The sequence below is a fragment of the Canis aureus genome, chromosome 18, assembly GCF_053574225.1.
Source record: "Canis aureus isolate CA01 chromosome 18, VMU_Caureus_v.1.0, whole genome shotgun sequence".
Classification (NCBI taxonomy): domain Eukaryota; kingdom Metazoa; phylum Chordata; class Mammalia; order Carnivora; family Canidae; genus Canis; species Canis aureus.
In genome coordinates, this window is record NC_135628.1 from 57,014,345 (window position 1) to 57,040,231 (window position 25,887).

At 39.5% G+C, this 25,887-nt stretch overlaps 1 protein-coding gene across 12 annotated transcripts in view; it reads left to right on the forward strand.

Annotated features, from left to right (window-relative positions):
• The first annotated feature begins 8,301 nt into the window (after nt 1-8,301).
• EXOC4 (exocyst complex component 4) overlaps nt 8,302-25,887 on the forward strand; it is a 747,424-nt gene continuing 729,838 nt past the window's right edge. For all 12 annotated transcript variants that reach the window (XM_077857384.1, XM_077857385.1, XM_077857386.1 and 9 more), the window contains exon 1: nt 8,302-8,467. In XM_077857384.1, the coding sequence (XP_077713510.1) occupies nt 8,382-8,467 (86 nt within the window). In that variant the 5' untranslated portion in view covers nt 8,302-8,381. The remainder of the gene's footprint in view (nt 8,468-25,887) is intronic.

A 25,887-nucleotide genomic window follows, 5' to 3' on the forward strand; every position in this document is an offset into this window, starting at 1 on the left:
TTCATAGAAAAGGAATCACACATGTGGGACCTTTTGTGTCTGGCTTCTTTCACTCAGCATAACGTTTTGGAGATTCGTCCATGTTGTAATATTGATCAATGCTGTGTTCCTTTTTATGGCTGAATAATAATCCAATGTATGGATATACCACATTTTGTTTCTCCCCCTATCCTTTGGTGAGCCTTAGTGTTCTTTTCACCTTTGGATATTATGAATAGTACTGTTATAAACATTTGCATACAAATTTTTATTTGAAAACCTATTTTCAATTCTTTTGTGCATATACCCACACTGAGAATTGCTGGGTCATATGGTAATTTTAGGTTTAACCTTTTGAGGAACCACCAAACTATTTTCCAATGCAGCTGCACCATTTTATATTCTCACAGGTGATGCATAGGTTTCCATTTCTCCATATACTTGCCAACAGTTGTTATTTTCCTTTTCAAAAGACTATAACCATTCTAGTGGGTGCAAAGTAGTATCTGTGATTTGGGTTTGTGTCTCCTTAATGACCAATGATGTTTAGCATCTTTTCATGTGCTTGTTGGCTGTTTGTATATCTCCTTTGGAGAAATGTCTATTTGGATCCTTTGCTCATTTAAAAGATTGGATTATTTGTCTTTTTATCCCTGAATTATAAGAGTTCTTTATTTTCTGGATACTAGACTCTTATCAGCTATATCATTTGCAAATACTTTGTCCCTTTACATAGGTTGTCTTTTCACCCAACAGATTTTTGAGCCATTTGTTGAAACAGGAAACACATGGGAAGAAGCAAGTAGGGACAAAAGGGGGTAGGAGAGGTGGGTTCAGTTGGAGGTCTAGTTGCAAATCTGGGTGGAAGGTCCCAGAGGGTATTTGACTATGCATGGTTCCTGGAACATTTTACACACTTGGATGTTGGAATCTGGGAGAGAAGCTGGGGTACAGTTGCTGGCTTAGCGACCAGCAGTCAGGTTTGTGTCCCACTGAAACAAAGGACACTCTCCGTATAACAAAATTGTACTTTATTATTGAAAATACTATTCCAGGCCAGCCTCCTAAAATGCTCAGAAACTCAAATGCAATGTGAAGATTAAACCACACTTCTGCAGTCAGACAACATAGGCTGCACCAGGCACCAAGAACATGGCAAACAAAATCAATAGGTGGGACATTGTACAGCCTATCGTGATCTACTTACAACGTTTCCTTCCAATAGAAGACAGTGTGTGTATCTCAAACTAGTATTTTCATAAGATTTATGTAAAATGAAGTAATTGGAAAAGTTGGTAAGTTGAGATCTTGAATAAAACCATTGTTTTTTCCATGATGAAAGCATCATTAACTTTTTTCCTTTGGTTTTAATCTATAGGCTGTGCCTTGATTTCCTCAGCCATTCCTAATGCACATTTTTTATATCTTAGATGAACTGACTCTTGTAAGCAGGAAACGTTGAAGAGGATGTAAAATAGCTCTCTTTCCAGAGTTCTGCCCACATGGCTGGTGTTATGAGACACTCTTTTTTAAACTACTGGTCTGTGCTGGGCGTCCTGCAGACACCCCGACCTGGCATTCTTTTATTAATCTGCTGCGGAGGTAGCCTTACTCACACATTTCATTTATCCACAATAATAAGAATATCAATACCTTGGATTTATATAGAGCCTCTCATCCAAAGAGGTCAAAGCATTTTAATTTAATTGGATGTTCCCATGGTTTTAAGAGCCTCTGGGTATATTTACAAATGTAATAATAAGAAACAGTCTGCCCGGTTTACAATATAATAGACAACATAAAACAAGACCTGAACATACACTGCTTTTCACCCTCACTGCATAAACATATCCAATGCCTGGCCATGGGGTTCAAGGTCTTTTCTGAATGGATCTCCATGTATCTCTTCCCCTATGACACCATTTCTTTTCCATGAATCCCTTATTCTATTCAAAAATTTTTTTTAATTTTTATTTATTTATGATAGTCACACAGAGAGAGAGAGAGAGAGGCAGAGACACAGGCAGAGGGAGAAGCAGGCTCCATGCACTGGGAGCCCGACGTGGGATTCGATCCCGGGTCTCCAGGATTGCGCCCCGGGCCAAAGGCAGGCGCCAAACCACTGCGCCACCCAGGGATCCCCTCTATTCAAATTTTTATTTTAACACAGGATGCATGTTTATACTTTGCACCTCCACCTGTCTAGAAGGTTCTTTCCTTCCTCTTCTAGTATTTTAGTTTCTATTCTCTTTATTTATTTATTTATTTATTTATTTATTTATTTATTTTTTGGCGGGGGAGGTCTGGCTTAATCATAACCCACCTATTCCATGAAAACTTCTATAGCCATTCTAGCTCTCCTTGCTTATATCCCATTGATATATATCCCATCTGCAGCCCGTATGCTTTTATTCTTTGGGCATTGAGTAGATGCTGTGATTTATAGTCATTTCCTTTTCATTTACTTTCTTGTACAGCAGGTTAGCCCTCCTATAGAAACAGCAAAGTCAAAAAAAAAAAAAAAAAGAAAGAAAGAAAGAAACAGCAAAGTCTGTAATCAGTCCCTTAGATCTTCGTACATTTCATCTGGTTCCAAGTAGCCTGGTGAGTTGGGGAGTCTGCGGTTGAAGGCTAAAGGTGACAAATAGGCAGACCCACTAAAGCATTCCCTTGATTTTTTTTTTTCATTGTTCATAGTTTAGTGCAAGTTTGGGCTTAGTTTAGGTCACCTAGAACAGAGGCAGTGTGAAAGGTGCAATGGGTAAGATCTCTGGAAGTGGGATATAAAGGAAGTGGAATAGAGAAGCTAAAGCAGTTCATTGAATTAAGGTTTAACTGGGGTTTGTGTATTCATGATCACATAATTGCTTTTCCAGTTGGTGATAAAAGTAGCCATTATTTTGGTGCTTATCCAATTCTTGCTTTTTAAAAAAGGTCTTTTGTTCATTTCTGTTTGGAAAGGCAACCTATTCATAGAAAATTTGGAAAACACAGAAAAGTGTTAAAAAATGGAAAAAAATAGCTGTATTCTTGCTCCTCAAAACGACTTCATGATAACACAGATATATTTGAATAAAACTAGTATCTTACTTTAGTAGTAATTGCTGATATTTGCCAAATGCTGAACACGCATATCTCACACAGTCTCACTATTCCTCTCTCTAAGGGACTTCCTTATGTCACCTGCTTTACAAGTAAGGAAACTGAGGCAAAGAAAGGTTAAGTAACTAGCCAGTAAGTGAAGAGCTGGGATTGAGTCTAGGTAGTCCTACTGCACAACCTACATTTTTATTTTTATTTTTTTATTGTGGTCAAACACACATAACATTTATTATTTTAACCATTTTAAAGTATATCTGTCAGTGGCTTTTAATACATTCATTAAATTGTGGAACAATCATCACTATCCAGTTCCAGAACATTCCCATCGTCCCAAAAGGAAATCCTGTGTCTACAAAGCAGTCATTCTTCATTCCCACCTCCCCCGAGTCCCAGGGAATCACTAATCTATGTTGGGGAAGAAGAATTTCCTCTGCCCTTCAAGGTCCTTCTAGCTGGACTAAAAATCAAATTGACATAACACAGGTTAACGGGAGAAACTAAAATTTAGTGTTGTGTGTATGGGGAATCCACACAAACATGAGATTCCAAAGGCAGTCAGGTAGAATGAGGTATATATGTCATCCTGAACTAAGGAGGAGGGGATGGGGTCTGGAGCTTCCAAGGGAAGGAATGTAATTTATAGGAAGATGAACAAGACTGTATTTGATAAACAAATGTTTTCTTGGGCACTCAGAAACGATAGCACATGGAAGACTTTGATCCAACAGGCCTTGCTGGGTTCCTTCCCATCTACCATACCTAATACTTAGTTCAGATTGCAATATGGTTATCTACGGACCTGGAGCAGATCCTCTATTTAAATTCTTTTTAGGCAGTTGAGGGGGAGGTAAAGAGATTTTCCTGAATCTTCAGGGATTTGATTGCCTTTTAACTCAAAATAATATTTATGCCCAAGTGGCCCATTGGGGTATCCTGCCCTTGGCCCTGACATTTGCTTTCTGCCTGTGTGAAATTGCCTATTTTGGATATTTCATATAAATAGAATCATACATCATGCAGCCTTTTGTGTCTCGCTTCTTTCACTTATAATGTTTTCAACGTTCATCAATTTTGTAGCGTGTGTCAGTATTTCATTCACTTGTACGGATATGTCACATTTTGTTTATACCTCAATCATAAACCATATACTATACCACATTCATCTCTTAATAGATATTTGGGTTGTTCTACCTTTTGGCCATTGTGAACAGTGCTGCTATGAACATTTGTGTACTAGATTTTTTTGAGCACTTGTTTTCAATTCTCTTGGATGTATACCTATAGGTCAATTTGCTGGTCATGGGGTAATTTTAACTTTTGAGGAACCACCAAACTGTTTTCCACATTGGCTGCACTATTTACCAGCAGATGTACAAGGGTTCCAGTTTCTTCACACTCTTGCCAACATTTTTTTCCTGTTATTTAAAATTATAGCCATGCTAGTGGGTGTGAAGTGGTATCTCACGTGATTTTAATTTGTATTTCCCTGATGGCTAATGTTATGTAGCATCTTTTCATGTGTTTGTTGGCCATTTGTATATTTCCCTTGGAAGAAGGTCTATTCAAGTCCATTGCCCAGTTTTATTTTTTTTTATTTTTTATTTTTTTTATGATAGGCACACAGTGAGAGAGAGAGGCAGAGACACAGGCAGAGGGAGAAGCAGGCTCCATGCACCGGGAGCCCGACGTGGGACTCGATCCCGGGTCTCCAGGATCGCGCCCTGGGCCAAAGGCAGGCGCTAAACCGCTGCGCCACCCAGGGATCCCCATTGCCCAGTTTTAATTGAAGTTTTTGTCTTTTGTGGTTGAGTTGTAAGAATTCTTTCCATATGCTGGATATAAGACTCGTATCGGATAATACGATTTGTGTATATTTTCTCACACCCTGTGGGGTCTCTTTTTACTTTCTTGATTGTGTCCTTTGATGCACAAACGCTTCTAATTTTGGTGAAATCCAAGTCATCTATTTTTTCCTTTTGCTGCTCATGATTTGGTGTGATATAGGAGAATCCACTGCCAAACCTAAGGTCATAGTGATTTACCCCATTTTTTTCTTCTAAGAATTTTCTCTGTCTAGGTCTTTGATCCATTTTGAGTTAAATTTGTTATATGCTGTGGGATCTGAATGTATTCTCTCTGACCTGCAAATTCATTTGTTGAATCCTAATCCCTAAAGGTGATAGTATTAGGAGATAGGATCTTTTGGAAGTGATTAGGGATTAGTGTTCTTATAAAAGATACTTCACAGAAGTCTCTAGTCCCTTCCACCACTGAGGGTGCAGTGTGAAGGCGCTGGCCATGAAGCAGGAACAGGGTCTTTACTGGAATGTGAGTATGCTGGTGTCTTAGTCTTGGACTCCAAGCCTCCAGAACTTCAAGAAATAAATTACTGTTGTTTATAAGCTACTCAGTCTGTGGTATTACGTTATAGCGGCTTGAGTGGACTAAGATAGGATCCAACTTCATTCTTTTGCATGTTTATATCCAGTTTCCCCTGAATCATTGTTGAAGAGACTTTTCTTTTTCTGTTGAATGATATTGGGACCCTTGTAGAAAATCAATTGATCATGGATATATGAGTTCATTTTGGACTTTCCATAATATTCTATTTATCTATGTGTTTGTGTAAATGCCACACTTTAGATTAGTTTTTTAGTATCTTTTGAAATTAGGAAGACTCAGTTCTCCAAATTTATTTTTAAAGATTGCTTTGGGTATTTGGGGCTCTTCGCAATTCCTTGCGAATTTTATTTTTTTTATTTTTTATTTTTTTAAAGATTTATTTATTTATTCATTCAGAGAGAGCAAAGAGAGAGGCAGAGACACAGGCAGAGGGAGAAGTAGGCTCCATGCAGGGAACCCGATGTGGGACTCGATCCTGGGTCTCCAGGATCACACCCCAGGCTGCAGGCGGCACTGAACCGCTGCGCCACCGGGGATGCCCTCCATGCGAATTTTAGGAAAAGTTTTTCCAATTTGGGAGAAAAGGCCACTGGAATTTTTATAGGAATTGCATTGAGTTTGTAGATAGCTTTAGGGAGCATTGATATCTTAATCATATTGTCTTTTAATTCATGGACACAGGATGACTTTCCATTTGTTTAGTTCTTTTTTTTTTTTTTTTGTTTAGTTCTTTAACTTATTATATACAATGCTTTGTAGCTTTTAGTGTAGAAGTCTTTCACTTCCTTGGTTAAATTTATTCCTAAGTACTTTATTCTTTTTGATGCTATTGTAAATGGAATCGTTTTGTTAAATTTCTTTTTAAAAATATTTTACTTATTTTTTGGGAGAGAGAGAGAGAGAATAAATGAGCAGAGAGAAGGGCAGAAGGAGAGAGAGAGAGAGAGAGAGAGAGAGAGAGAGAGAAGCAGACTCCCTAGGGACCCCGATGCAGGGCTCGATCCCAGGACCCTGGGATTATGACCTGAGCCAAAGGTAGATGCTTAACTGACTGAGTCACTCAGATGCCCCATTTTGTTTCTTTTGATAGTTTGTTGCTACTGATTTGTCTTGATACTGCATCCTGCAACTCTCTCTGCTGGGTTAATCTATTGGCTCTAATCACGAAAAGAAATTCTTCAGGATTTCCATATGTAAAATCATATTGTCTACAAACAGAGATACTTTCACTTTTTCCTTTCCAGTTTAGATGCTTTTTATTCTTTTTCTGCCTAATTGCTCTGGCTAGAATTTCCACTACCATGTTGAATAGAAGTGGTGAAAGTGGGTATCCTTGTCTTGTGCCTGATTACAGCTGGAAAGCTTTCAGTTTTTCACCATTGAATATGATGTCACCGGTGTGTTTTTAACAAATATTCTTTATCACGTTGAAGAAGTTCCATTTCTAGTTTTCTGAGTGTTTCATTGTTATAAACATATTGGATTTTGTCAAAAGCTTTTTCTGTATCACTGCAAAGATCATGGTTTTTTTTCCTATTGCTTGCATTCTTAGCCACTAGGGCCAATTACTTCTCTCTCTCTAACTTATTTAACCTGCTTTGTGTACTTATAGCATGAAAATCTCACTTTCATTAAGAGCCATTAAAATTATGATTTCCAATGAGTATATGTTATATCCTCATATGGGTAGTCTACAATTTATTTAATACTTCTATGCTGTTTTGATAGAAGTGGTTGATGTGTTCTGTTTGTTGCTCCACGACCCAGAGCCTCTGAATTTGCTTTCTCTTCATCTCTGAAGTCTTTAAAATCTCTTCAGCTACTAAGCAGTATCCTTCTCTCGTTTCATATTTATTTTTCTTCCTGTTCCTTGATGTATACGTTTCATACACAGAGTAACCTTTGTTTTTTAAAATTTCATCTTCTGAATTAATGACTGAACCAAGAGTCAAATGAAAGAAATATAAAAGCCCACCAGTAAAAATATTAGCAAAGCACAAGTACATTATTACTATGTATATTTTATTTAGCTTGGGAAGAAGAAAAATCTGCAATTTGGTCCTTTTTGTTTGTTTTTTTCGTCTTTTTGTCAATATCTTGTTTGTGTGCTCTTGCAAGTACGTATTTTTAGGATCGTCTGGAAATACAGTTACGCTGGAAGGTAGCTGAATTCACACATAAAGCTAATGAATGTAGTAACGTTTAGTTTTAGAGAATAAGCTTTTATCTCTAAAGAAAAGCATTTCTGTGCCTTATTTTTGCAGTTTATTGAACCGTTTTTATTTATCAAAAAAATTTTTTTTTGCGTGTGTCAAGGGCTGACCTCCAAGAGATCGCAAGATCTTTTTGACCGCTTTGCTATGTATGAAACCCCGACGAAGTGTCAACTTTTTTTAAACCACTTGCGTTTAACGCAGAATCTTGCTCGCGGCCCCCCCGCCCCGTGTAAGCGTACACACCCGTCTACACACGTTTTGGCGTTGTAAGACAGCTCGATTAAAAATCTGATAACATTCTAAAAACAACGAAACTGGGAAAAAAACTCCCCCCAAAACAAAAAACACCGCACTAGATCCTAATAAATACAAACCAGACGGACAGTCCCCAAGAGACTTCCTCGAGCGGCTCCGGTTCCGATTTCCTGCGCGCCCCGGAGCCACAGGCGAAAACTCCAGTTCCCAGAGTGCTCAGGGCGCGAGCGGCCCGGCCCCTGCCGCCTCAGTCCCGCCTCCCCACCGCAGCGATTGGGCGGCTCAGGTCCGCGTCCAGGGGCTTCTCCTCCTCCATTGGCGGGCTCGCCAGCGCGTCCCTCCCAGAGCGTCCGCTCGCTCCCCGGCGGGCCCGCGGGGCCTCCGCCTCCGCCTCCGCCTCCGCCCCCGCCTCCGCCCGGTACCAAGATGGCGGCAGAAGCGGCTGGTGGGAAATACAGAGGCACAGTCAGCAAAAGCAAAGACCCCTCGGGGCTGCTCATCTCTGTGATCAGGTGAGGGAGGCAGGAGGCAGGAGGCAGGGTCAGGGGCCGGGGGCGGCGGGCAGCGGCTCGACCTCCGCTTTGGAAGGGAGAAGGGGCAGCTGGGTTCCACCCTGCCGACCCCTCCCCCTCCCCTCCCCGCCCCTCCCCCTCCCCGCCTCCCCCCAGCCCCTCCCCAGGGCCCCACAGTTCCCCCTTTCTCTCTGGGGTTGGGCTGGAGGGCGGAGCCCCGCCTCGCCGTCGTTTCTTGAGGCCCTGAGGCTTCCGCTGGGGTCCCGGGGCCGCACAAGCACGCCGTTCGGGGCTTGGTGGAGGAAGCCGGGGGTGCCCCGAGCCGCACACCGTGTACCCCGGGGTTGCCTGCAGCGCTCCCGGGGAGGGCGCCCAGTTTCCTGGATTCCTGGGGGCGAGGCCCTGGAGTCCGGGGACTCCCGTCACGAGTCGCTGACTGTGTTCTCACTCTTGGGACGCCTCCAACCACCTGTGAATGGCCACAGCCTCCAGCCGCAGAGCCCGCAGCGAGCTCGCGGAAGGGCTGCGGGGCGGCAGGCGTGCATCCCTTTTCGATTTTGGTTCCGCCTCCCTGGCCCGGGCTGTTCCTTCAAGACGAAACAAGTTTCTAATTGCCTTCCATGCACGTTATTTTCCCAGAACATGTACGGTGGGAGTGGGGATGGGAGCGGTGGACCTCTCTAGGGGCTCCTTTTTTCAAAATGGGAGCCAAATTAAGGATGGGAGAGGCCTTTCAAACACCATGAAGGATAAGGATGATCCAGGCAGTGATTACAACCACCTGAATAAAATGTATTATGACACGAGTTTACATCGTTGACATTTGGATTTCAACTCAGATGACTTTTCATGAAGCAAAACCCCCTCCTCTTCACCCCCACCCCCTCATGCTAGACTTCTAGCTGACTTCTAGGAGGGCTCCTCCACTGTCCTGATGAGCTTTTTCAAACCCAGCCTCGCGGTGCCTGGCAGTTACGAAGGGTTTGAAGGTATGAACAGCCCGAGTTTTAAAAGCCTACCACTCGTGGACTGATAAAGGCCCACCTATTAATGGTGTTATTTGGGGGCCTCTAATTTAAGATGATGAAATCATTATTACTAGGTGTTTTGGGGTTGGTTTGTTCTTTTTAAAGAATTAAGATGATAATTCTCTGTATGGAAATGCCTAATGAACTTGGTAGGCCTTGGAAAGGGAAGGCTGGTCTATTGTGGACTCACATTCTTGCTATGACACCATAGGTGAGGTAGATGGTTCACGATACTACAACTGGAATATTGTTAGGGTCCCATCTTAATCCTCCGTGAAATCATAGTACATGAATTTATTTGGATTCTTTTTGGAACTTTTTGTTTTTTCTGCATTACAGTCAACATTCATTTAAACTATGTATTTAGTGCCAGTGTGTCGTATGGTGCCTGGGGCTTCATACATAATAAATTTTTGTTGAACAAATAAGTGAATGCCCTGAGTTTTGCAACAACAAATCAGACATGATGTTACCCATGAGAGTAGAATTCACTTACTTGAGGGCTAAAAGATGGAAGTCAAAACTATGACATGAGACTAGAAACAGAGACAAACAAAATACTGGGAATCCAGGAGGAGTGGTGAGTGGAGTAGGGGGTTTAACAGGGGAACATAACAGCTGGATGTCAATGTACCGTTTCAACTGTGCACTTAGGATTCTGTAGGCTTTGCCCATTTCTTTTTTGCCGTGTATCAGTTTTCTTAAATGCCAATTATAGTTATTCTAAATGCCCTACATTTGAAGAAAGCATAAAAACCAAACTAAAGTTTTTTTCTTTTACTGATGCTGATTCAAATTTGCCCTTGGTTGACTGTTCCTTTGTTCTCAGGGGGGGCCTCTCTTGCTGGAAAGTGTGGAATATGATTTTGTGGTTATTCATTCATCTCTTATGCCCATCTCTCTTACCTTCACATTATCACCATGATTTAGGCCTACACATTTTTTAGGCTGAATTCTGTTGTGTATTAATCTTTTTCATTTTTCTTTCCTATCCTCGACCACCACAGATCATTTGAATAACACCTTATTACATCTGTTAACTAGCACACTATAATGGAGTGTCCAGATCTAACATCCTGGGCAACTTTAGTAAGGATTAGAGTTCGTGGTTACATATGACCTTATTTAAGACTGGTTGTTGTTGGTTTTTGAGTGTTATATATCAATATTTCTTTGAGTCACAGGAAAATTGTGGGGTTCACCTGAGAGTGTTGCTAGCTCTCTTTCCTTGTTGTTTCCTCCCTGATGTGCTCTTGAACATATGCAGTGGTTTAAATTTCACAAACAGTGGCTGTTAATGAGACGAGGCTGGTAGTATTATTTTGATGTTTGGGTGGGGAGAAGCAGGGGAGAGTACTTCAGGGGAGAATAGAATGGGGAATGGAGTTGCCAAGAGAGTAGATCTTAAAGGTTCTCATTACAAGAAAAAAATGTTACTGTGAGGTGGATGCATCTAACTTTATTGTAATTATTTTGCAATATATGGTTTATTAAACCGTGTTGTATACCTTAAATACCTGTGGTGTTATATGTCTGTTGCATCCTCTAAAACTGAGGAAAAAAGAATGGAAAATGTATATTTCTTGTTGGTAAATTGGTCTGTCACTCTGAAGTTGCTGCTTTGTTTATCTGTTCAGTCTGTATTCCTTGTGCTATCCTTGCAACATTGTATTCATAATTCTTAATTCCTGTAAAATTTGGATTACCTTCTCTTCTCCTTGACCTCTTCATATTCTCAAAGACCAAAGCTTTCCTGAACCCATTTTAGGCTCATATTTGTAACATCTGAGCCTCCTTGAAGATATATCTGATACATGCCAGTTCTCCTTTATGTTTCCTTGGACCTGTCGTTTTGTCACCAAATAAATGACTTGTCAGCGATGGCCCTTTGAAAAGTTTGATTAGCTTAGCTTTATCTTTTTATATCACTGAGCTGTTGTTTTCTTTTTTGAATAGTGAATATTAAAAATTCCCCTTTGGTTCTTCTGCTCAGATACGTTAAAAAAGCCATTTCTAGGTATACGTGAGTGGCTCAGTTGGCCAAGTGTCCAATTCTTGGTTATGGCTCAGGTTGTGATCTCAAGGTTGAGGATATGTGCTCAGTGGGCAGTCTACTTGAGATTCCCTACTTCTTCTCCCTTATGCTCCACCCCTCCGCTGGTGTGCACATGCATGCACGTGCGCATGTGCTCTCTCTCTCTCTCTCAAATAAATCTTTTTTTAGAAAAAGTCATTTCTAGGGAATCCCTGGGTGGCTCAGTGGTTTAGCGCCTGCCTTTGGCCCAGGGGGTGATCCTGGAGTCCAGGGATCAAGTCCCACATCGGGCTCCCTGCATGGAGCCTGCTTCTCTCTCTTTCTCTCTCTCTCTGTCTGTCTATCATGAATAAATAAATAAAATCTTTAAAAAAAAAAAGAAAAAGTTGTTTCTATACCTCATCATGTAGTGGCATAACACACATATATTTAAAGCTATTTCTAGGACTTGAAGCAGTATTTATTGTTAGTTGTCTTTTAACACTGGATAAGAAAACAACAGGTGGATAAGGGTTCAAAGGACACAGTAGGTATAGACTTGGGGACCAGCCAGATCTCATCACTAGTTCTAGCTGTTCCACCAAATAGTTAAATAATAAGTATTTTGCTAGTGTGATTGTCCATCACTTTAAAGCATTTAAAAATCAAAAGAGGGCAGCCCCGGTGGCGCAGCGGTTTAGCGCCGCCTGCAGCCCATGGTGTAATCCTGGAGACCTGGGATCGAGTCCCACATCAGGCTCCCTGCATGGAGCCTGCTTCTCCCTCTGCCTGTGACTCTGCCTCTCTGTCTCTCTGAATAAATAAAAAATAAAATCTTTAAAAAAAAAAGAATTTCAAGAAGGATAGTATAGTTGTGAAAATGTAATATTTGGTCAATGGGTATTTACGTATCTTGAGACTCATAAATGAAGTTCTTAACCGTTTAAAAATTATTGAGTAAAAATATTTTAGGACAATCAGATGTTTCAAAGGGTGGGCTCCCCGGGTATTGCAGAAGAGGTCTTCAGGCTGGGAAGTGGGGCTTTGATGAGGAGAGGGACAGCGCTTGGGACCCAGTCTGTCGGAGGCCACTGCTAACTGCAGCTTTTGGTTTCAAGTCTTGCCACTGGCCCTTTAAAATGGAACTAATTGGGTGGACAGAGTTGTGATCACCTGCTGATGTAAATTTGGACAGTTTTAACACATGTGCCCGCACACAGCATTTTCCCACCTTCCTATTGATTTTTTTTCCCCCCTCCTAACCTTTAGTTTGGTGTGAAATCGGAGCAGGCAGCCCTTCTAAATGGGGAATAAGCAAGATGGCATTTTGGAGATGCTGTTTTATTTTTGTGTGTTCTTGTCAGATTTTTAATTGGGAAATGTGTCTACCACTTACTGTTAGGTGATTTGCTTTCCAATTAAATGTTGACTCTCTTCTCTTTATAAGTTGGCCTTTAATAGACCATTTAATTGGTAAGACAAACTTTGGCGGTGACTTGAGGTGACCTTATTGAAACCTCAGAGCAGAGCTTTTGTAGACAGACTCTGGTTACAGATGTCAAGGAGGTCTGAAGGCAGTTGAAGGCTCACGTTTTCATCAACTTTCATGTCTTCACAGAAGTTGGAATTTCAAAAACTTAGAAAAATCCTTTATTGTAGACACCTGTTAAATTCCCTTCCTCCACAGAGAGTGTTTTGGTCAGCCCCATATTTAATTCAAAGCGAGCTTTGTTGAAGGGGTCCAGGCTTTGATCAGGGCTTTGAACAAACAGCTTTGAGTTCCATGACACAGTTTGTGGCAGAAAGGAACGTGGTCACTGTGTTTGGAGCAGAGTCCCTGAAGTTGTGTTGGGTGGTCAGTGTTGTTTCCAGGACTACCTCTTCTCTTTATCTGAGACCATCTGAGCCTGTCTCATTATGGTGTTTCGGGTTTCCAGCTAGCTCTCTTTGTACCCTGAGGCATCTTGGCACAAGGAATGCAGGTGCTGTTTGAAAATTACTGCGAGGCTGTCTGGACACTAAACACTTTTTTTTCCTCCAAGTCCTGGGACTTCTGACAGCATATGTGGATAGAAGGGGCAAAATAATCCCCCCTCCCTTTTTTTCCCTGCTAAACATGAATTAAGATCTTGGGAACACATGTCTTAGCTTCTAACCTCATGTGTAATTTTTAGCATTGAGATTTCCTGAAGGCTCTGAGGTGGATAGGTTTAATGTTGGGTGATAGGGTCAGGTTTTTTCAAGCCACTACTTAGAGTAGATAGGTGTAGTCACAGTGCTTGGTGGGAGTTGGGTATAGTTAGTAGACACTCACTGGATTGTATTACCCATGTTAGAGTTACCTTGGACCGGTTACTTGAGACCACTGTGTCTAGTTCCTCATTTGTTAAATGGGATAATAATATGATCTATGGTTTTGGGGAAAATTAAAGAGTGTATAAAGGGGCTAATATGGTTTGGCATGGAGAACGCACACGAATATTCATTTCTTCCTTTTCAGGATCTGCTGCTTCTCTGCTTAGAAGTTTGATTGTAATGCTCACTAGATAGCAACCATGATATGATGTTAATTTTCTGTTACAAATATCCTTCCTAGTTTGGCTTGAATGTTTGATTCCAGTTGTCAGAATGTTCACTTTGTAACCAAGAAACCTTGTGTAGCTAAATTAAGATGGTAATTATTGATAATTTGAGTCAGCCACAGAAGCTAGATTTAAATATATGTATGCTTATGTGTGCATGTAAAACATAAAATATAAACAGCCATAAAATATAAAATGTTTATTAAGTTAAAGACAGAAAGTTTATGAACCAGCAAATTGAAAGGCCTATGATGTCTTTGCCTACATAGGCCTTTTTGCCATTGAAAAATTGTATATATGTGATTTTTTAAAAAATCACATATATATTTTTAAAAATTTAGTTACATATTTAGAAAATTCAAATATTTCCAGAGGAACAAAATAAAAAATGAAGAGTTTTCACCCTATTTATCTCCTTCCTGAAATACCTCTGTTAAGTGTCCTTTCGTTCCTTGAGAGAAATAGAAACCTATATTTATAAGTAAGTGTGAATGATAATTTTTAAACAAGAATATTCTTTAATACTTAATATATGATGCTTATGAATTTATATACACTTAAGGAATATTCATTAAGATTATATATTCTATATTCTTTAAACAAATGGGGTCATCCGATCTATGATTTTAGCTCTTTGTTACTTTGCTTTTCTTTATTTTGGAGATCTTTTCTAACCGCACATACTGATCCATCTGTCTTTTAAATGGCTATGTGGTATTCTGTCATATGGTTACACCATAATCTATTTAATTGGTGGTCCCTCTCCCACACTTTTTTTTTCCTCCCACACCTTTTATAACAAACACTTAATTTCTTCTTTTCTTTTTTTTTTTTTTTTGATCTTCTGTTAAAAATAAATTGCAGTGAGTATCCAGATGTATGTGGATATATGCACTTTGCAAATATTTACTCCCAGTTTGTGGCTTGTCTTCTCATTCTCTTGACAGAGTCTTTCCCAGAGCAGGAGTTTCTAATGTTAATGAAGTCCAGCTCATCAGTGATTTCTGTCTTTAGTCATGTCTTTCGCGTTGTAATCTAAGAAGTCTGTACCCTGCCCAAGATCATCTAAATTCTCTCCAATGTTAAGTGCTTGGAGTTTCATATTTTGTGTTGTACTTAGGATCACTGTCCAGTTTGAATTAATTTTTACAAAGGCTATAAGATCTGTGTCTAGATTCCTTTTTTTTTTTTATTTCTGTAGGTGGGCGTTCAGTTGTTCCAGCATCATTTATGGAAAAGATGGTTCTCTCTTCTGTATTGTTGGATATATGTGGGATCTTCAGCAACATTCCATGCATTTTGTTCTCTTCCTGTGCACACTTGTATTTGCAACTTCCCCTTTCTGTATCAGAAAAACTTGTAAAAGAAAAAGTCATAAAAAAGAAGTCCAACAATCTCCTTTCCCAAATATTATCTATTTTCCTTTGTAAGGTTTTTGTGTGGATCTTGTCTAGGTACATACAGAAATTTAAAGGTTGTAATTAAAACAAACTTAACACTTTTTTAGCATAACGAAATTTTTTCATGTTGCTATATATATAGTCTTTGGATTTATATAAATATTTTTTAAGTAGGGGAATTGAAAAATATAGAAAATTACAGAGAAGAAAATAAATTCTCATATTCTCTTTACTCAGAATTAAAACCCTATTAATAACTTTGCTTCTAGTTTTAGAAACATAACTGTATTGTTATAAAAACAATACACATTCACCATAAAGAATTCAAACAATGGAAATTCAGGAAGATGTGGAGATGAAAATTATTCTATACTTTATGCTTTGTAAGTTACTGTCATTGATATTAGATGAACCTAATTCTAGACATTGCGGTGTGTGTGTGTGTGTATGTGGAAATGTTGGATGGGTAGAAATTTTTAAATTTCAAACAAATATTATTTAAAAAATAAATATAGGATCTTACTCTATATGCTAACTCATTTTTAAGTATCTCTACATTCAATGTGGGGGTCGAACTCACAATCCCAAGATCAAGAGTTACATGCTCTCTGACTGAGCCAGCCTGGCGTCCCTCTGTAGCTAGCTTATATGCTGACTTGTCTCCTTTTTTAAGGTATACATGCATATAGTAAAGTGCACATATATTAAGTATATGGCTTGATGAATTTTTACCTTTGTAACCACTTACCTGTGTAAGACAAACACAGCATCCCTGTCCTTTTTTTTCCAGTTCATTTTTTTAATGCAAGAGTTTCCTGTTGTTCCAACACCATTCATTTATTTTATTTACTTATTTTAAAGATTTTATTTATTCATGAGAGACAGAGAGAGAGAGAGAGAGAGAGAGAGAGAGGCAGAGACACAGGCAGAGGGAGAAGCAGGCTCCATGCAGGGAGCCTGTTGTGGGACTCGATCCTAGGTCTCCAGGATCAGACCCAGGGCTGAGGGCGATGCTAAACTGCTGAGCCACCCGCGCTGCCCATTTCCACATCAATTTTATTTATCTTTTATTTTTTTCTCATAACAATTTTTGAATTAGCTAGTTAATTTCTACAATAAAACCTGCTGGGAGTTTGGTTGAGATTGCGTTGAGTATACAGATTAATATGGGAGAATTGACATCTTGGTCATATTGAGTCTTTTTATCCCTGAACAGGTGTATGTCTTCATTTAATTCTTTAATTTCTCTTAGCAATTTTTTATTTTTTATTTTTTTTATTTTTATTTTTTTATTTTTTTTATTTTTTTTATTTTTTTTAATAATTTCTCTTAGCAATTTTTTAATAGGTTTCAATGTGTAAGTCTTACATATTGTTGGTCAGATTTAAGTATTTTAGGCACTTCAAGTCCCAAACCTCATTGAATGCTAGTGTTTTCCCCTCTGGTCTATTATTACTGTGTCTTCAAATTCATTAATCTTTTCTGCAATCTCCAATCTGTTGTTAATCCTATGTAGTGTAATTTAGATTGTGGTTTCGAGCTCTAGAAGTTTGACCTGGGTCTTTTAAGAAAAAATCTTTAATAGCTCTCTCTGCACATTCAGTCTTTTCTGTAGCTTCTTAAACAATGAAATACAAGTATTATAATAATTTTTTTAATTTTATTTATTTATTTATGATAGTCACAGAGAGAGAGAGAGAGAGAGGCAGAGACATAGGCAGAGGGAGAAGCAGGCTCCATGCACCGGGAGCCTGACGTGGGATTCGATCCTGGGTCTCCAGGATCGCGCCCTGGGCCAAAGGCAGGCGCCAAACCGCTGCGCCACCCAGGGATCCCCGTATTATAATAATTTTAATGTTCGTGTTTACTAATTTTGCCTCATGACATTTTTGGGTTAGTTTTAGTTGATTAATATCTGCTCCTCCTTTTTTACATGGCTTACATACATTTTGGATACTAGATATTGTGATTTTTACCTTCTTGGGTACTGATAGTGCATTTCTTTGTTTTCCTGTAAATGTGCCTGAATTTTGTTCTAGGATTTGGTTAAGTAACTTGGAAATCATGGTTCTCTCAGGTCTTATTTTAAATTTTGCTTATGGGGGCACAGCATCATTTGGTCTAGGGCTAGTTTTGTCTCACTACTATGGCAAAATCCTTTTGTGTACTCCACCCAAGTGCTCTGTGAATCAGGAGATTTTTCTCCTCTGGCTGTGTGTGATTTCAGATAATCATGCCCACTCCTCATTGGTGGTTCTTTTCCTGACCTTGAATGGTTTTCTCTCTGGCATGGGCTGATGATAGGGAGCTGAAGCTTTAAGGGAGCCCTTCTAACAGATCTCCAGAGTGGGCTGTACTTTTTCTTCTCCACCTGCCCTGCAAACTCTAACTGACTTAATGTTGAAGGTTTTGAAATCGTTGTCTTTGGTGGTTGTTACTTTCAGATGCTAGGGGTAAATCTAGTCCTAGTTATTTCACCTAGGTCAGAAGCAGAAGTCTGTCAGTGCTTCATATTTTGAAAAATATCTTTAAAGATTAATTTTCATTGGTCAGATTTCATCAGTTGCATATTCACAGAGAGGAAGAATAAAGTAATCAGATGTGTATAAAGTTCTGGCATGAGAGTGAACTAGGTATCTTGGTCCTAATGGCCTTTCTGATTTTGCAGTATTTTGCAGAATATTTAATTAAACAGTTAAATAACTTCCACTTCAGATAGTATTTTTCCGGGGACTTTCCTTTCAGAAGTCCTAGAAATACTTTGGAACTATTTTGCGTCTGTTTATGTATTTATTTAAAAAAAAAGTTCGTTCTCCTGTGATAGTATTGTTCACTGTAGCCTCAGCTCTCATATAGCTGGTAATTGGTTTTCTTTGGGTGGCACAGCACGTAGATTGTTTTTGTTGTTGGTGGTTTTGTTTTGCATTTTGTTTTTGCCTGCACTTGGAGGTTTCCAGTCTGTGCTTGCTTTTTTTCAGTTTGCAATTGTGAGCTCTGCTCCCTCTGGTCTTGTACTCTGCTGGGCCTTACGTTTTTAACTGCTTCCAAGCCATGAAATGAGTTCTGGTCTTTTTAGTAGCCAGTCCTTTATATGTTTGGGAATTTTGCCTTGAAAAACAATGGAGGGGGGGTGCATCCCTGGGTGGCTCAGCGATTCAGCGCTTGCCGTCGCCCCAGGGTGTGATCCTGGAGTCCTGGGATCGAGTCCCACGTCAGGCTCCCGGCATGAAGCCTGCTTCTCCCTCTGCCTGTGTCTCTGACTCTCTCTCTCTCTCTCTCTGTCTATCATGAATAAATAAATAAAATCTTTAAATAAAAAAAAGAAAGAAAAACAATGGGAACTCGCCATTTAACAGGAAAGTTCTCGTGTACCGTTTGACATGGTAGGGAAAACTTAATATTTTAAGTTTCTTAGGAGATCTTTTATTGTTTCAAAGATTTTTATAAAGCCCTAGCAAAAAAATAAAGTGGTGTATAATGCAAAAAGTGTTTTCCATTTAAAATTTGGTGCCTGTCATTGTGCTAAATATTATGGGAAACATCATTCTATACCCAAAATACCACTTGAGAGCTTGCAGGAAATGTAGAATCTTAAAAAAAAAAAAAAATGCAGACTCTCATTCACCAGCTGACCTACCTGAGCAGAATACTTTGGAGCAGTTTAACAGAATTACCAGGGTATTTGAGTAGTCATTTGGACATATTTTAGTTGGGGAAATAAACCAATTAGCATTAACTTTTTAAAGCTGAGACAGTGGTATCCTGGCTATTTTTTACAATTTAAGTAACAAAACAAATGAATAAAGAAAAAGACAACAAAACGGACTTTTAACTATAGAGAAGAAATAGGTGGTTGCCAGAGCCAAGAGGGGTGGGTGGGTGGGGATGGGTGAAAATGGTGAAGGGGATTAAGAGTACATGTAATTGTGATGAACACTGAGTCATGTATAGAATTGTTGAATCACTATATTGGACACCTGGAACCAAAATAATGCTATTTAGATTATACTGGAAATAAGACTATTTTGAGATATATGGTGAACTATATACTGATAGAAATATGTCTAGAATTTGCTTCAAAACAACGGGTTGAGGGTTGAAGTTAGGGTATAGATGAAACAAGATTGGGATGTGTTGATATTTTTTGAAGCTGGGTTATTTGAGGAGTCTGTTTTTGTATGTGTTTAAAAATTTCCATGAAAATGTATGTGTGTGTTTATGGACTGGGGAGAGGGTAGAGAATTACTACATAATCTTCATGTCTTGCCCACCCAGCTTCTGCCCTCCCTCCTAGAGCACCTGGCACACAAATGTATTAAAGTCTCCTGGATGTCTGCAGTTAAGAAACTTGTTTCAATTTGTGTAGTTCAGAATTTCCAAGATAGCCTAATACCATGCAACACCTACTGTTGTCCTCTAAAATAGGATTTCTGAGGAACTCACTGGAAGCTCCATATTAGGAAGTAGTCTACGCCTTTAAAATGACCAAATGCCAGGCAGCCCGGGTGGCTCAGCGGTTTAGTGCCGCCTTCAGCCCAGGGTGTGATCCTGGAGACCCAGGATCTAGTCACACATCATGCTCCCTGCATGGAGCCTGCTTCTCCCTCTGCCTGTGTCTCTGCCTCTCTTTCTCTCTGTCTCTCATGAATAAATAAATAAAATCTTAAAAAAAAAAAAGACCAAATGCCATAATAGTGTTGTAGTAACTATAACATTCCCTGGAGATGAAAAATAAGCTCCCTGTGGAGAAGGCTTTAAGGGGAATGTGGAGCTCCAAATGGTAGTGGGAAAAGAGGTAACCTCCCTTAAGTAAAGGTAGGGGGTAGATTTTTAAATTGACTCTGTCAATCCCAGACTCAGTTTTATGCTGTAGTGAGGCTGATTTTACTTAATTTCAGATAATGGCCTTCTCTGTTGATTGTAAGACTTAGAGCTTTTGGTCCCCAGAAGTATTTTGTATGATTTAGTTAATTGAAATACTGAAAAACTGCATGTATTGGGTTGAGTAATTAGCCCTAAGTACTGTCTGAAGCAAGACACCAGTGAATTTTCAATTGACTTTAAAGCAGAAATTGTTTACTGTCACTTGATATTAAATGAATCTTTGTAGTGAATTAAGGGATGTTGTTTTTATGCATCAGAAAAGTTTTTCAGAGGGACTTGTCATCATGAATTGCTATCAATTGGGATGGGATTATCTTGTATTTTGTGGGATCTAATAAGACATAATTAAGAAACAAGCAGTTGCAGTGTATAATTGAATATAATAAAATCGGATTAAAAAGTGTAATGTAGATTTGGTTATGCTTTGAGTGAAGCCATATCTTATGTGATTATATAGCGATACACATCTCAAACATTTAATGTGATTTTTTTCCACGCAAACTCAGAATTATGAGGTTCTCATATTTTTTTAATTCATTGGAAGTATTGTAGATGAATCATCATATACAAAGTGCTCTGCTTAGTAGAATAGGCTTTGAAGACCTTCTCAATTTCTTAGTATTTATATTCTTGGTGATATCTTTTCCTCCCCTTTTGTTTGAATTTATTCTCTACTCATACCTAGAAGTGTCTTTTTTTAAAAAAAAATTGTTTATTTGAGTGAGAGCCTGTGTATGCGCATGTGCACATGAGGGGTGTGTGTGTGGGGGAGACTCCCCGCTGAGCAGGGAACTTGACATGGGGCTCCGTCCCAGGACCCTGGGATCATGACCTGAAATGAAGGCAGATTCCTGACTGAGCCACCCAGGTGCCCCTAGAACTGTCTTTAGTTCCTGTGCTGACATGTTACTGTCCTGCATTTATTTCTTTTCTTTTTTTAAAAAAAGATTTATTTATTCATGAGAGACACAGAGAGAGGGGCAGAGACATAGGCAGAGGGAGAAGCAGGCTCCCTGTGAGAAGCCTGATGCAGGACTTGATCCCAGGACCCCGGGATCATGACCCGAGCCAAAGGCAGATGCTCAACCACTGAACCACCCAGGTGCCCATGTCAGGCATTTAGGTTAGCTGTTTCATGCTTTAAATGAAAGGAAAAATCTTACTCTTCTGCTTTGAAATAAATGCTAAGCAGACCTAATAGTCTAACCTAGGAACAGTTTGTTAAAGAAAATGGGGTTCACGTATTCAAGAATCTTGTCTGCTCTAGACTTTTTGTTTCTGTAATGGGGTCAGTAACAAAAATGAATGTTCTGGAGAGCTCACTAAGCTAATAGGTTTTTGTTTTTGTTTTTTTTCCCTATTTGGAATGAGGGTCTGAAACTAACCCTTGTGTATTTGGGTTTAAAAATACTCAATTTTTGCCTTCTGATAACATATTAGAAGGTTTTGTAAATAAAGAGGACCCTTTGTCTGGTGCTCTTTCCGTTATGTGACTAAACAAATTCATTAGATTTGCCCTAACACAGAAGGTGGTACTGGTTGAGGTGTTCAGGTACCTGAAAAAAGTGCAGGGGCTGGAGGACCTCTGGATTCTGTAAGAGGCCTATTCTAAGTATTTCCTAGAAAGGGTGTCACTGAGATTTGATTCCTAGTGTAGATTGTGCTTTGAATAGCTGTAGCTTCCTGATAAGTGATTTTTGGATATGTGGGACCTTACTTGTAATTAGTTTTTCTGAATTGTTTGAAGGGATTTACACTAATTGTTTTGTTAGTCTTTATTATTCCTGGAAGAGGGGTCACTGGATACCAACAAGGAATGCTCTTAGTAGACAATTAAGAGTATTAACTGTTTTCAGATAGCATGACTTAATGCTAATTGTTCTGCAGGTGTCACCAAAATTCAGGTGTGTTACATTAAATATTTCTTATAGCAGGTTAATTAGTTATCTGAAGCTGTATTAAGCAGTTAATTCTTGAGGTTTTGTTGAGAATCTGGGTTGCTATCGGCTAAGGGGCATGACCAGTAACATCTGCCTTGAGATTTTAGCCAAGCAAAATAATACTGCTTGTGTTTTATGGGGTGGTGTATAAGTCGGCTCTAGCTGCTGTAACAGAACACCACAGACTGGGTGGCTTAAACAGAAATCTATTTTCTCACAGTTCTGGAGTCTAGAGGTCGAAGATCAAGGTACCAGTCAGGTTGGTTTCTGGGAAGGCCTCTCTTCTTGGCTTGTCGATGGCCACCTTCTTGCTGTGTCCTCAAATGGCTTTTCTTCTGTGAGTATATAAAGAGAGAGGGCTGTTTTGTGTCTCTTTCTCTGCTTATAAGGACACCAATTCTATGTCATTGAGGCATCACCCATATAACCTTCCTTTGAGACCCTAATCTCCAAAGAGTCACATTGGGGGTTAGTACTTCTATATAAATTTGGTAGTGGTAGGAGGATGTGTCTATAACAGGTGGTATTCTGGAGAGTTATCACTTTGCTAAAATACCCCCCAAATCCTTCCAGGGTGACAGTCTATCATTATTATGGGTGATCTTGAGGCTCAGGCTAGAGCCCTGGGCTGGTTGTTAATTTTTCACAATTGGTTGCCAACCTTTCTACATGCTTTTCTGGCTTGTAGTATTTAACAGTCCCCTGCTAACCCTCTGATACCAAATACTTGTACTATTGATGCTCTTCAAAGGACTGCTCGCTCTCTGGTCAGCTTAAACTATCAAAGGACTTGCTGAGAGGAAGAAGTTAATGAAACATGATTTGATTCATTTCATCCTATAAATTCCTCAAATTCCATCCTGAGATGAAAATGGATCATTGGAAAAGCTTCATGCTTGGACTATGTTTAGAGTCACAATCTCTCAGTCTGAGTTGCGTTTTAAAGTTCTCTTCCGGAAGGAACTTACAAGAAATGAATATGCAAAATTTATTGTTTCAGAGGGTGGTTGAGGACCTCGTTTACTATATTGCATATTGTCTTCCTTATTGTTTTAAGTTAAAGATTTCTTTTAGAGTTTAGGAGTAGCTTAAAGTTTGCTTCCTCAGTGAAGGAACTGGAATCCATCTTGTTGACAATGAGAGTGATTTAATTGGCTACATTTCCCTTTTTGCATGACTAGGAACCTCAGAGTTAGATTGAGGGCTTATTTCTTGTCAACTGTGTTTTTCCACATGCCCTGCATACCTGCGTTCTACATTTGTATGGCATCATTTTATCCCATATCACCTTAACTAGTTTCACTTTCTCATTTGTATTATCTATATTCTTGTACAAATGATCTCTGATCTTTTTTGGAAAGAGGTTGGATAGATGTAAAATGAAACTTGAAATATTGTTGAGTATTTGCCATTCAGTATTCATTATTAAAAACTGGTTGAGAGCTGTCATTCTTTTCTTTTTTAAGATTTTTAACTTATTGATTGGACAGAGTGAGAGAGCATGTACAAGTAGGCAGAGTGGCAGGCAGAGGGAGAAGGAGAAGCAGACTCCCCACTGAGCAGACAGACCCATGAAGGGCTCTATCCCAGGACCCTGAGATCATGACCTGAGCTGAATGAAGGCAGATGCTTGATTCACTAAGACACCCAGGCACCCCTATTTATTTTTCTTTTATTCTCTACACCCATCGTGGGGTCAAACTCACTATCCCAAAATCAAGAGTTGCCTCCTTTCCCCACTGAGCCCTCCAGGCACCCCGAAAGTTGTTACTCTTTATCTGGGTGCTAACCCCCCGGTGGCATCAAAGAATGCTTTTAAAGTAAAAGTCCAGAAAGCTGTACCTGATTTGGCTTCCAGCTTCCTACCTGATCTATCACTGTCCCCTTCTTTGCTTCTCTGAAGCCACATTGACTTCTTTGCCATTCCTTGTACCTTCAACAGGCCAAACATACCCTGCTTCAGAGCCTGTGCATCTTCTGTTCTTTCCGAAATCTGCTTGTCCAGACAGTGCCACCTCTCTCCCCCTCATTTCCTAGAAAGCTTTGTTCAAATGCTGTCTTTATCAGGGAGGTTTTCTCTGGCTTCCTTGTGTTAAATACTTCCCCTTCTCCAGCCTGGCCTCTGTCTTTTCCATACTTGTTTCTTCCTGGCCTGCATGTGTTGTAGATTTCTCTTGCATTTCCTGCTTCCTCACTAGATGTAAGCTTTCTGAGGGAGGGATTGCTTTTATTCCCAGCTCTATGTCTAGCTGCTTAGAACTTGTCTGCCAAGTGCAAGGTGTTTAATAACTTTGTTGAATGACTAAATGAACTGAATAGGGTTGAGGTAACTATTGTTTGTTCTTTCCTAGAGGTTTTTGGACAGGCATTTCTTTGTGTGAGATAATTTAGTAGCAATTGTTTCTTAAGGCAGGAACTGTCCTTTGTGACCTCTTCAGAGCCTGCATCTTGCTGCTGCTCATTATTTAGCTTCCCTAAGCACTTTTAATGTACCAGGCACTGTAAGAATATAAAGAAAAGGTCTGACCTCAGTTTGTGAATAAATACCTTCAGGAACTTTCGAATAGGGAAGGCTTGGGCTAACAGTGTTGTGATTCACACATGATTTATATGGTTCCTAACAATGTATCAGCCCACACACATCAGGGGCACTTTATATTTTAAGAAGCACATTCAGGTACTTTGCCAATCACAACCACCTGGTGAGGCAGGCACTTACTGTCCTCTGTCAGAAGCTAAGTGACTGGCCCAAGGTTAAAGGGCTTGGAAGTCGCAAATGCCTCAGGGTTGAGGTGTATGGTGAGAGGAGTCAGAAAGTTACGATATATACCAAATTGGTGGTTTTAGATTTGTGTTCTCTTTGCATCCTTTCATTTTGTCTTTGACTGAAGGTTGTTATTTCTCGAGTGATGGGTTACCTTTGGGTGACTAACCTTATTTTCATAGGTGTGCTTTTTCTTTTATTTGATCTTACTTTTTTAAGAGTACTATCGACTTTTGTGTGCTTTCTCTGTCTGGACTCCATGACTCTATTAAGTCCACGGTGAAGGCAAAATTGCTCCATAGAAGGAGTCAGTGATGGTGACCAGTTATTTTCATTTCAAAACACTTGACTGGCTAGACTGAAATACAGAAGCTGGTATAAAAAAAGGAAACTGACAAATTCAGTTTTAGATCTGCAGTTACATATGTTGGGTTAAATACTTGTTTGTAAGGCTCGCCTGGCGCTGATGGCTATGAGTTCACTAGAATCGTAGAGCATGTGTTCCTACTAGGTGCTGTTAGAGGTAGCATGTGTACCATAGTCCTTTCAGCCCATTGGGTAAATAAATTCCTTGGTTAGCAATGTAATTCATCATGCAGAATGCCAGAGCTGTCTTAGTGAAAAAATCTTGGTGATCCAGAAATGTCTCTGTGTCTAGCTTAACTAGAATTTAGTGTATGCTTTTATGTTTTTCTGTGAACTTGACAATAGTTTGTAAATCTTAATGGTTTTCAGGTAGGAATTGGGGGAAATATATAAGTGATTCAATAACGAATGCATCTTGAGGTGGCAACTTCAAATCTTTCTC